Below are 13,424 nucleotides of genomic sequence, written 5' to 3'. Positions count from 1 at the left end.
GCAGAATACGGCCCAGGATATAAATTATGGTATTTATTTGAAGATATCACTGACCGAAGCAAGAATAAAATGAATGAGTCAAGTCATGTTTGAAGGGGAGAGCTGACTGGCAGAGAACCCAGTAACATATTTTAAAAAAGGAATCAAGGGAGTTTGTAACCAGAAATTAATGGTGATAACAGACACTTTCATCTGACCCATGTTAACACTTGAATCTATTTCAGGTCGCAGCATATGGGACATTGCCTAATCCATTCATATTTTATTTCATGTCAAGGTTTGACTGATGAACTCTAAGAGATGTACAATCTGCAAGCATGTCATTCTTTCCCGAATGACAGGAAACCAGGAAACACCATTAACCTCTTCCCTCAGCCACGGCACAGAAAAAATAGTCCTGCTTCTTTTTTTTTTTTTTTTTTTGCCTGAAGTAAACTACAACACATTAGGGTCCTTTCAGATTCAGAGCAGAAATCTAAGGAAACAGTTAAAACCTGAAATAAAAACTGAAGAATAAACTCTCTACTCAGTGTCTTGGGCCAGTTGATTCATTACAGATTAATATAAACGTGACCTAATATCTTAAGATGCACGTTACATGCAATAAATAGATTTTGAAATCAGTATCTGTGACCTAGATATTTAACTGAGAGGAGCTGCCTTAGAAAATGACACAGGTGTATGACAAGTAGCACTCATATATTTGATTTTGGAAATACATATTATATTTGTACATGGTATTTTCCTGACTGTTCTGCCGGAATTTAGGTGGAAATAACCATCTGATATAATCACAGTATCAGAGTCCAGAACTGAGGTTTCTAAACAAACAAAAAGCCCCAAAAAGCTAATGCCAGAATGATGAACCTGACATCATGGGCGTTTTTCCTACGTTAAAAATTTGTCTAAATAATTAAGTATTTGCAAGTCAAATAAGCTCTTCAGCTTCACCTCTTATATCATGCTGTTCCTTTGAACAATATTTACAATGCAACAAGAGAGAAAACAGGGGAAGATCCTGTGGTTCCTGACAAATGCCGCTAATGAGAGTGCAGACACTTCTTTAGTGTTTGCAGCACCTCCTTAATAGGCAGCTGAATGTCACTGGCTATGCAGCCACTGCATTTTAATCACAGGGTAAGTCACTGCAGATGGAAGTAGTTTGAGAGAAGTAAACTCTTCCCTAATTTAGTTTTTTGTGGTACTCTCACCCTTAGAATATAGACTTAGCTAAAGTCAACAGGAGTTTAGGCAACGTCCCCTAGAGGAGAAGGAGGCTACGTGTCTGCTCTACACACTCATCAAACAATTTCATAATTGGTGTTAGCTCTTCTACAGTTTGTGTTACTTAGCATTCTGCTGTGTTTCTGTAAGGCAGTTCCTGTGTGCCTTGGAGTCACTCCTGAAATGCATCTGTTGTGCCTTTTTAGGATTTAGAGCTGCCATTCCAAAACAGAGTAGTTGCAAGCAATAAATCCAGATCAGACTATTTTGTCTGACCACAGTCTGGTGTTAGGAGTGCTGAACTTCTGGTATTAGATAGACCTTGCCCCTCAGTATGTACAGCACAAGAAGCAGCACTGCATCTGAAATGTTCGTTTTAAAAATACCACAGTGGTAGGCTGAAAAAAAGATTTGAAAGTAATTTCATCACATCTTTCCACTGGATTAATCTGCTACAGGATAGTAATAATTTTGTGACAGCAGAATAGTGTGATAAAATCTAACTGCAGGAAATGAAAAGGCAAGATATTTTAAAAGACTTCAAAATTAGCAAATAATGTCTAGCAATCCAATCATATTGTGCTGAACAGATGATATTTCCTAGTGACTTTTATGTCTGTGTACTAGAGAGCTAAAATTATTGCATCCAGTCCAAATGAACGGATCTATCAGAAGCTGAAGCAACAGTTTCCCTCCTCTAGCATTGCTTTACTGCAATCCAGGCAGTTATCAAAAAGGCAGAGAAAATAAATTTAAGCTTTGATGGGGCTCTCAACTATTACAGACACCAAAAAGGGCTGGAATTTTTGTTGGTGCCACTTCTTCAAGATTTAGCATCAGAATTTACTGATGAAAGACTAGACTTCTTTCTTGAGGAGTTTGTCTTCTGCAAAGAGAATTCTGCCTTGTGTGAAGGCTTTTTATTTAAAGACAGCCTGACTATAGGATTTTACTAAAAAGTTGTAGTTCTTTCTGTTTCATACTAGGAATGGAGGGTCTGTGATAACTGGAAGAAAACAAGCAGCAAGGCAAATTAAGTTAAATGAAAGGGAAACTGCTGAACTAACTCATGTTATGGTTATGCAAATTGTTTAATAACAATAATTGAGTAATTATTCACAGGACAAAACTTCAAAGACTCCCATACAAGATAAAGGTGTGAAACCCCTCAAATTCATTAAGCATGATGAGAGCTCACAACCCGGAATTTTAAAAACATCAAGCTGCCTTATTTATTATCAAATAGTTAACTGCTGTTAAAAGGATAGAAAATAATAACAAAATTAAAAAAAATATATAAAAATGTTTATATCATCTCTACTTGTCTATTATCAGAACAATCAGCAGTTCTAGGCTGACAAGGAATAAGGGAAGATAGGACATGTCAGTAACTTCTGAGAAAAGGGCTTAAGAAATAAGGCCTTAGTCAGCAACCTCCTGCAGCTTCTCCCAGGGGCAGGTGGAGAGAAGTCCAGCTGACAACTCTACTGAACAACAGCATTGACTCCTGGGAGCCCTAAGGAGGGTAGCAGTGTCCCAGACATTGACAGAATATCACCCCTTTAAATTATGTCTTTAGACAGGAAATGCTGGACTGGAAGCCACGTCAGCTGGGGGGAAATTCCACATTTTTGAGCAGACTGGAGATTGGTTGGTGGGCAGAGCACAGCACGTCAGGAACTCAATACAGAGAGGGAGAAGTGCTTTTGATGCTCTGTTTCCATGGCACAGCAACATGCAGCATGCACAAGTCAACATGAGATTACTTCATATGAAGACAAGGTCCTAACAGGAGTCTGTTCAGTGCTGACAATCTCCCAGAGCATTTTCCATTTTTAAGTAAATGAAGAAATTTCCTGCAATGCAACATACTTTTGAAACAACAGCAGCTCAGTGTGTTCAAGACCTGCCAGCTCTCCTAATCCTGCAAAGAGCCACACGTAGAATAACCGTGGCCTAAGGACTGTGCTCTACTGATTAAGAGCTTTTCCATAGCACAAGCATATGTTCAGAGCACTTAACAGGCACAAATTCTCCTACTAATTTTTACTGGCTGACTGCATGAACTATTCAAAGCATGTTGTATCTTTCCCATTTTGGCCCAGAAAATAATATATCACTTAATACATATTTATCAGAGGATGATTTTGTAAAATAGTGATTAACTTCAATGGCTTTTAGAGTAACTGAAGGTACTTTGTACTGTTCAGAATTATTAAAAATTATACCAATTTTACAGTATTTACAGGGACTACTTTCACCAACAAAACAATAGGGTTTTTTTTCTGAATGAAGTGGAAGTAAAGCTTTTACTAAAAGATAAAAACCAACCATGATTTTTTTTTTTTTACCTTAATAGCTGAATGTTTCCTTTCTTTTTGATACCTCAAAGTGAACATTCCAGATGTTTAGTTATTTTAAAAGCCAAAACAAGACTGCTTAATAGTTGCACAAGTAATCAAAACTTTTGCAATTTAATTCTAGTTAGAGACTACAGGAGTCACTGAAACCAAATACAAGCTTACTGATGGGAACATAAGCCTACAGAAATAAAACCCAGTGAAGAAATTTAAATTTGTGGCTTTCCACACTTTCTTCAGAAGAATAAGAACTTGTTGAAATGTAATTTATTTACTGTTATGTCAGAAAAACATCCATTTTTCCTTTTAAAGTGAAGTGACCTCTAAGTATCTGCTTTATCAGTCACTAGTAAGATAGAAAAATAATTTTTAGAGGGGTTTTTGATTTAAATAATTGTCAGCAGAAAAGGCACCTTTTAAAAATGTGTCTTTTCAAAAGGAATACTGTAATTTAACAGCATTCAATAACAGCAGTTAACTATAGGGCCACAAAGAGCAAAACGGCACAGCATTCAACAACAGCTTTATTTCTTATTAGAGAAGCATGTCTTTCTTATTACCAAGTCCTAAAAAAAGAATGCAGTTGTGATTAACAGGTTTTGTTTGGATTTTAAAGAAAAGAACATAAGCTGTTGCTCACCCTAATTAGAGTTGCCAACAGAAGCTGATTAAAAGATGGAAGCCACTCTAAAAGGGAAGTTTTGAACCCTGTTGCATGAGTGAGTTACTAATAGATAAATCTTCCCTTTATGACATAAACAGACAACAATTTCTTTTTTTGGCAGAAATTTAGCACAGCAAGCAGGCATTTCAAAACTTCTAAATTACCAACATGACAGAGATTTAAAATTATTATATAAGGCATATCTTGCAAAAGGAAAGGATGGAAAATACACTACTTAACATTTTCAAAAAGCACAAAAAGTACTATAGCTCACAAAAGAGGTGTATGCACAGAGCAACGGAGGAGTCTAACTGAGCAAACAAAAGTCTAAATGCAAATTTGTAATCAAGCAGCCTAATCTGTTCAGAATTAAATTGAATACAGTATTAAAAACATGCAGTCAGGCTGTTACTAAAGTAGAAGGCATACTGGGACAGAGTTCACTACTTCTCTGTTAGATTGAGTCCAAAATCTGCTGAAAATTTATGTGGGCTTTGCACAGACACCTAAAGGGCTCTTGGATTAGTTGCAAGAATAGTGACTGTACTCTTTTTTTTTTTTTTTTTTTTTTTTTTTTTTTTTTTTTTTTTAAGACTTTACAAACCTATTAATATTTCGCAAGTGTTACTGTGGTATTTTTTTCAGCAGGTGCCTCAGAAAAGTGGCTGGGAACTCGAATCTTCTCCCAGGGACTGAGGAAGAAGGAAGCCCTCTGAGTATGTTGATGCCACTCACTGAAGGTTTCATTAAGCAAATATAGACATCCCAGTTGGCCAGCTTCTTCCATGAGTAGCAATAGCAGCAGAAACATAAATAGTCATATGTGGCAAAAGGGCCTAAGATCTTGCATACAAAGGCCAAGCCCTCATGTTTTCACTAAGTTTCAGCTATTTTAAACAAGTACAGACTGAACTACCTCTGCAGCAATGGCTGCTTTCAAGTGCAAAGTAGCCTTCTTCATCATGAGGCCTATCATGGTCTCTGAGGCTTAAGTGTTCAGGGAGAATTTTTAGCTGTTCTGTCAAGCACGAGTGCAACTCAGTTGAACTTCCTTGGTTGGTTAGCTGACTTAAACCTCTGTGAGTACACAACAGCAGATAGTTCGAAGTGCAAAATCTTGAGGCTATTTCGGTAAACATGATAATAATTTGTCTAGCACTATACCAGAAAGTAATTAACATATTGCAGATTCTTCTTTGTAATTCAGGTGATTTACCAGCTGCAGTCAGAAAAAAATCTAATGACCCCATATTTCTATGGAAGAACACAGTGCTGTGTTAAAAAACAGGCAATGAAATGAATAACTATTCAAATGAAGCACTGAAATTGCATTCCTCAAAAAATAAATCAGTGGAACAAAGAAATTACTCCTTTTTTCTTTAAAAAAATCCAAATCAGAACTCTTTTCTAAAAAGAAATGTTTGGATAGAGTCATAACAATTACCTGGTTTATTCTGTACAGTGTTTCAGATATTTCAGGTCCAATATTTAACTAAGAAATGGCCTTCACATAAATTCTCATGTGTCAAAAAAACTACAAGCCTCTTTTGGAAAGCAGAACTTGCTCTCTCAAAGGTCCAGAGGAATAGTCAGCTCTAACCTGAGGCTGCTGAAGACAATGGAAAAAGCCATTCCACTTACTGACATTTCAGAGAGCATTAAACCAAACCTATGTAAGAATATAATCTATGTGTCCATAGGGATTAAGCAGAGAGTACAAACTGCATTTCCTGGAGACAGCAGCATGGTACAGAATATTACTTTTCCTGTTTTTTTAAAAAAATCAGTGGCAAAATTACTTAGTGTTTATCCTAAAATAATTAGGCAAAATCAAATGAGTTATCTTATGGTGCGAGACACTTAAATCAAACAGGAATCACTATGTCTCTATTTTAATCTTGTTTCATCTGTCTAGGATACAAAATCTAGCTTTATGCTTTATTCTTTTTGATTCATGTATTAACCATCTTGTTTGTTTGCTTGTTTAAACAAAGCAATCACAACATGGATGAAGTCCCCTTTCAAATGCTGTATTTTTTTTCCCTCCATGCAGTTTACCAAATAACTGCTTCTGGAAAAATAAGACTTTCTAAAAGCAAAGTAAAAGTGTGAATATATTTCAGAGATGCATAAGGTTAGTGAATGTTCTTTTCCTCACACAATTCCTTCTCTATCCTTTGTTCATCTATAACTCTTCAAGTCTAACACATGAATTATCATATTTTACACATCAATCACTTGACATTGTTTTACTAAAACACTTGCTGTAGCTATCCTTCCAGGCTGCCAGGAAAAGTTTGACAAAAAGGCTGATTAGTTCTTTTAAATTCTCCCAGATAAACAAAGTACAAAGCAAGTTTACAGTACCCAGGACCATTCATGTAAAAATATCATAAAGGCTCTTTACAGTCAAAACGCAAATCAGAGCATTTGCAGGTGCTCAGTCAAGAAGAAAAGCTGATGATGATTCAGCAGTCTGTCAAACAGGGAGCAGAAATGCTCACTCCTGAGACTTTATAGATAATGACACAATTGTTAGGATACTTTTTAACAAAGCACCATTTAAAGAAGGCCCTTTTTTTGCTTTTTTACGTTTCATACATGGACAGTAATTTTTTTAGTAATAATTCAAAATTATTTTATCCCTGAATAAAATCTTAGACAATGTCAATGACACAGATGCTGGTTACATGAATACATGTCTATTCACCTAAGAAACTGCCTAAAAGAACAGCAAACACATCAGATTTCTAAATCCAGGTCTGGCCTTGTAAGTGCATCATCCTCTGTGGCATTTTGTAGGGAAGGGCTACGGCCCCAGCCCTGCGCTGCTGCTTGGGGGCCTGGGTCCAGGCACCAGAATTAACACTGCATTTGCCTTTCTTGTGTTTTCAAAAAGCTCAAAAGCAGCTTGGGAGAGTAAATTTAATGAATTGCTTTCTCCCATCACACTATCAGAGAAGCCTGGGAGGATGACAGGTAGGGGAAAGGTAGAAGAACAAATGGATCTTGAGGTAGATTGGGAAGCGTGGGGAAGGAAACTGTGCTACCAAATTTCAAGGCAGGCAGAGATATTGAAGGGAGAAACTACAATTAAAAAAAAGAGCCTGAGAAATGGCAGCAGTGCTGTCTCGGTTGCAGAACTTGACCTCAGTAACTCTCAAAAATATTAGCACAGATTAAACACACTGTTAAAAAGAACCAAGAAGTCCAATAAACTCAATAAAAATTTTATGGTGTTTGTTGATACGCTGCACTGCTCTAGGTAATATCCAGTTATAACACTTAGTTCATTTCTTGGTTTAGACTGAAACAGAAGAATCGGTGGAATTATTGCAGGTTTGACACAATCAGACAGGCCCGATATTGAAATGAACTGCAACATTCATTAATTTCATGTGTGACTTCAGAAGCTCCTGAAACTGTAGCCAGTTAGCTATGACCTTATGACTTCAGCCTCGTGGAGTTTTTACCTGAATTTTCTTAGTTGAGATGCATTGCTCTTCGGCCTAGAGAAGGTGATCCTTAAATATCAGCCAGCTTTCATGGGCCTCTCCTCCCTCCAGGATGTTATCCCATGACACTCTCTTAAGCAGATCCCTGAACAGGCTGAAATCTGCCCTCCTGTAGTCCAGGGTAATAAGCTTACTGTGAGGCCTCCCTGCTGCCCTAAGGATCTTGAACTCCACCATTTAATGGTTGCTACAACCAAGTTTGCCCTTGAGCTTAGCATCACTCCACCAGCCCTTCCTCGTTGGTAAGAACAAGGTCCAGCACAGCACCTCTCAATTACTTGGAAAAGCAAGTTTTCATCTACACACTCTAGGAACCTCCCAGATTATTTGTCCTTTGCAGAGTTGTCCCTCCAACAGATAAGTGGGTGGTTGAAGTCCCCCATGACTACCATGGCTTGTAAACAGAAAGCTGCTCCTATCTGTCTGTAGAGTGCCTCGTCTATGCTGTCCTCCTGATCAGGTGGCCTGTAGCAGAGCCGCATTGTCCTAGCACCTGTCCCTGCCTTCCCTTTAATTGTAATCCATAAATGCTGTTAGTGATCTCTTTTTTAGCACTAACATACTAACTAACCTGATTTTCTTTATGTGGATCTACTGAGAGAAAATCTTTTTTTCCTAAGTAAGCAGCAAAAATTATAAATTACAGGTGGTATACAGAATACTCTGCTATAATTTTAATCCATCTGGGTTTACATAGCATTGCTAGGATAAAATCCAGCCACTTCTCAGTAAAGATGCAAAGACAAGTTCTCCAGGGTCAAGGCCTACTTTCTATTCCCACACACCCCAAGGTTTATTATAGGATAAAAAGAATAACATACCCACCACCACATCTCCCCCCATATTTAACTTGTTTTACTCTTTCATATTCCTTACATAACTATTTCACTTATTACATTATAAGCTGTTTTTATTTTATTTTCCTTGGATTGCAGAGTTTCTTGTAAAACCCACCAGCTGTTCTTGTGATTATTATATAAACCTCAGCATCACAAAAGAGCAAATTAAATTTAGTACGCAAAGCCTTCGCTATACAAGTTTTCTTGTGGGCAAAACCTCTTTGAGCTTGCTCTACTCTGTCTATATGAATATAATTGAATTTATTATTTTAACTCTCTATATAACTGTATAGAATCTAAGTGTTACCTAGGAGGCCTTGAAATAACTGCTTCTTTCACACACAGCAGTTACCAAAACCGAGTATGATTAATTAACAATATAATCTTAAATGCTGCTTTTAGTTTTGTTGACTTCATATTCATAAGTATCAACTATAGGAAGGACCCATACAAGTGTACCAAAAATTTCTGTAGGTACAGAGGGTTTCTTACACATATTCAAATTAAGGAACAGATTATTTTATCTGAAAAACAGACAATCAAGGGAAGCAAGCTTGTGATACATTAATAATGATTAATAGGGAAAGATGTTGTTCATTACTGAAGGATAAAGTACTATTTTCCATTCTCATTATATTTATTTTGAAGCATAAATACTTCTGCAAAATTCCAGCTGTTCTCAAATCTTGAATTCTCAGCACATTTGGCAGAACCAGAAAATGTTCCAAGAATACATTAAAAATACTGCATAACAATTACTTACTAAGTCACGCCTCTCACAGCATGCTAAAGGCTGCCGTAACAAAACAGGCAGATGAAATGTCAAAAACAGCCCTTTGGCTCCCATTTGGCTCTCCCTTGCAGTGTGTCTCAGCAGACTATTCTGCCTTGGACGAGGCCTCCTCCTCACTTGTATCACTTTGTCAATTCAGGGGGAAGTTCAGGAAATCAGAATGAGAGATTTCACCAAACGAGATCTAACTTTTCTTACTGAATGCCATTTCCCTTCTGCTCCTGTCTTGTCTGTACAAGGTGATAAGCTACTGGGGGCAATTTCTGTCTTCTCATCCATATGGAGCAATCATTACAATATATATATGCACTTAACCACATGCATACATCTACATAAAATCTTATTATAGCTCTAGTGTGTGCAATAGTATTTACATTCTTTCTGTCTTACAGCTGAGCTCAGTTGCCAACACATCCTTAAAATTTATGGAAGTAGACATCCTAATGATAATCATCACCACTGTGTCCTGCTATAATGAATTCGGTTGCTTTTTCCTTGATGTGCAAGATGAAAACAATCTATAAACTATGTGACAGATTAATTTCTGTTCAGCTAAAACAATCCCCTGTAAGATGATACACTGTAAAGGCTCTTTTGCTCTCAAACCACAATCCTGTTTCATCAAATTTAATTTATGCAGTTGTGTAAAGTTTTCCTGCTTAGCAACAAAAATCACCTCATTCATTTCTAACTTGGATGAGTCTGCAGAAAATTGCAAATAAGGTGCTTACCAGAAAAAAATAATAATAAAAAAATTTAAAACTAAAAAATACTGCATTATATGATAAACTCAATTCACAACTTCAAAAAGGAATAAGGGATGCTGCTTGCTGTTTTCAAGGGATTCCTTTAAAAGTGTCTTCATGATTAAGCCTGGAAAGATGAATTTTAGTTTTCTACCTTTGATATATGACTTGCATGACACACAGATTTTCTAAGTTCACAATACAACAATTTACTCGTCCCTTCACAAACAAAAGCTTTTGCCAGAGTAAGAACGAGTCTAGAAAGACAGGTACATCTCCTGATGTGCTTACCTTAAAATTAGCCAGCAAAACGGCATTTACGGACATTGTCAATGACAAATCATTCACAGGCCACTGAATGATGCATTTTTTTTAAGTATGCACTAAATTACACCTACTTGCTGTCGAATTTCTTCTTCCATCTTTACTGGGGACCCCAGCTCTGCAACTTGTTTGACACCTTCACTAGCATATCCTCCATACTCCCAAAGGATGTAGTTCTTTGAGTGTGAACTACCAATGATCGCAGACCAGTGGTTGGTGCGTCCTTTAGGGAAGGAAAAAACCAAAGAAAATCAACCATCAAGTCAGCCCCAAAGCATAATTCCTAACATTTTATTACAGTGAAAGAAAGGTTTGAAGTGTCCAGTCTTCACCAGCACCAAACTTTTGCATCTGTTACACGCTGTCAGTTCTCACTGCATCAACACACCGTATGTTTAGAGTAAAAAGAACAAGCCAGTGAACTACAGAAATACAGTGTAAAATGTCAGGAATTATTTGATATAACAACACAGGCAGAAAGGGTGAGAAAGATTGTATTCCAGCCAATCAAGCAGTGCTCCCAGACACACAGGCTTAGCATAATTTTTCTTCAGTGAATAATTCATGTCTTCAGGAACTTTAACAATTCTTTAATTTTAGGTATCAACATAAATGTTTTTGAGGATGAAACCTGCAAGAGAAGACTTCAGTGGTCACTCAAAGGTTTAACAGCAAGCATTCCCTTACTGTGGAATACTGTTTTATAACAGTCCACTAGATTTGTGTTTGAGTGGTGACAGCAGATTACCAGTAAAAGGGATAGATAAGTGTGATTACACTATCCCTAAATGTTACAGATTTTCATTTATAGCTTTGTGCCCAAACATCATCAGGCACAGAGCTATAAAGGGCTTGCAGCCAGAAACCTCCTCCAGCAGCTTCCTGCTGACACAAAGGCAAAACTTTTGCTTTCCATAAGTAAATGGTGACCAGAACTTCTTCCAGGAAACTTCTGAAATACTGAAAAAGAACTGCTCTCACTGGCACTGACACCGCTGGGTTTTCTGCTTCTGCATACATAATTACACAAGTAGCACATCTCCTTTCCCAGCCCTCACCCCAACCATTAGTAAGGGCTCCCTTTAAATTAGGAAGGGAGTGAAGAAGTGAATTTTGGTTCCTTTCTCAAATTTCTCATAGTATAAGAGTTGTAGAGCTAGGCAAAAGTATTCCAGTTCTTGTTTCTTGTCTAGTTAAAGAGAAAAAGAAAAAAAGAAAAAAGAAAAAAAAAGTAAAAGTTTGAAGAGAAAATGTTAAGAGAAGTCTGATGGAATTGAAAAGAGAATTGAGCAGAAATAACGAGTCACTGAAGTCTCACAGTACTGGAAATAAAAATGAATTCACTTAAGTGTCAAATAATAAAGCAAAGATATGGGCTTAAAGGAAAAGGATGAGAAAATGAACTGCTCAAATAAGCAGACAGTCTGGTAACAGTGCAAAGGCTGTAGGAGATGAGGGAGACAGAATGATGGAGTGAGACAACAACATTTTTCTTTGCAATGCACAAAGTAAAGAGTAGCAGTAAAAACAGCTGAAAACGAGAATAAATGAAAAATGAATAATGAAGTAAACAAAAGGAATGCAAATTTAAGATGTGAAAGGTGGGACAATGAAATTGAAAAAGACAGTGTAGAGAATTGAATAGATAAAGTCAGATACAGGAACTTAATCATAGAAGAACAAAAAATAGATTAGAAACAGAAAATGAACTGGAATGGTAGGGGAAAAAAAAACCCTAGAAAAGTGCAGCAAGCAGAATAGCTAAATGAGAGAGATGGCCTAGCAACACAGCAAACACAATCTCTCATTTCCCTAGTGCTAAACTTGGACTAAAATGCACCCACTGAACTTGGAATTATGGTGAGCTTGATGTTTTCACAGTCCATTAAAGCTAATAAGCAATTGACCCCCAAATAGAGGTAAAAGCTCACAAGTAAACCTCCTCCCCACCCAGGCAATAGCTGAAGTGGCTGCAGTGTCAAAAGAGTTTCTTGATCTAAATCTAGTAATTGTTTCTTAAATATACCCTGGCATCTTGTCAAACCAGAGAGATAACTGTCATTCAGCTCCAGGGATAGGACCACCAGCTTTGCCCATTCTTTATTCCTAGCACACAGGTCTATCTCACCAGTCATAGACAGCAGGTTTCCCTGAAACACAGTAAGTGACACTTACTGAAACTTACTGAAAGAGAAGGTTCCACCTAGTCCCAACAAAAGCAAAATATGCCACTAGAGAGAAGAAACAAAACGCCTTTAATTCTTAAGTAAAATGGGTAATTAATTGTTCTACTTGCTCCAAAGTTTCTGACACTTGCTATCCTAAACGGATTAAGAACATTTGACGAAAGCAGGGACCAGCCTCTTCCACCAAAAACCACCAAACATCTCTCCCTGTAGACACTGGCTCCTACAAAAAAGCAGCTGGACCCCCCTGCTTGCCCAAATGAGCTCTTCAAACTATACCCCATCTACCTTAAACCTCTTATAAAGCCTGCGTAACATTTGCAAATGTTTCATTCCTCACCTTCAACCACCCATTTTTCATGAGAAGAGAGGCAATGCAATATAGCTTCTTAAGTATTTTCCTCTAAACATTCAAGAAACTCTTCTTCATGAAATAATCTCAGCAGTGCAAAGCCAGAGCTGTTTTTCATGACCAGTTCAATGTCACCATCCAGTTCTTAAGACAGCACACAGAATACTGACAGCTGTCCAATGGTGTTATCTCACTTCCTTTTTGAATAAGTAGCTTCTCAATTTGCACATTCATACGTTTAGTTTTGCATAAAGATCAAGTTGTCATCACAACACAAAGATTCACCCTCTGAACCCTCAGACATATTTAATAGATGTGCCACATCAAATCACGACGGAGACCGTATGTATGGGTGTTACCAAGAGAGAATAAATGCTTTTAAGCATCAGAGTGTATATAAATACAAAACCTTCTGACTGGT

The 13,424-nt window shown here is 37.3% G+C and overlaps 1 protein-coding gene across 1 annotated transcript in view; it reads right to left on the bottom strand.

Annotated features, from left to right (window-relative positions):
- Positions 1-13,424, bottom strand: part of SPON1 (spondin 1) — a 187,619-nt gene that overhangs the window by 113,492 nt on the left and 60,703 nt on the right. Inside the window, exon 6 of the mRNA XM_051622213.1 lies at positions 10,540-10,688. Coding sequence (XP_051478173.1) covers positions 10,540-10,688 — 149 coding nt within the window. The remainder of the gene's footprint in view (positions 1-10,539; positions 10,689-13,424) is intronic.

This window comes from Apus apus, chromosome 5 (assembly GCF_020740795.1).
Source record: "Apus apus isolate bApuApu2 chromosome 5, bApuApu2.pri.cur, whole genome shotgun sequence".
Classification (NCBI taxonomy): domain Eukaryota; kingdom Metazoa; phylum Chordata; class Aves; order Apodiformes; family Apodidae; genus Apus; species Apus apus.
Note: the sequence above shows the minus strand (reverse complement) of the source record. Positions and strands in the feature narration are given on the sequence as shown.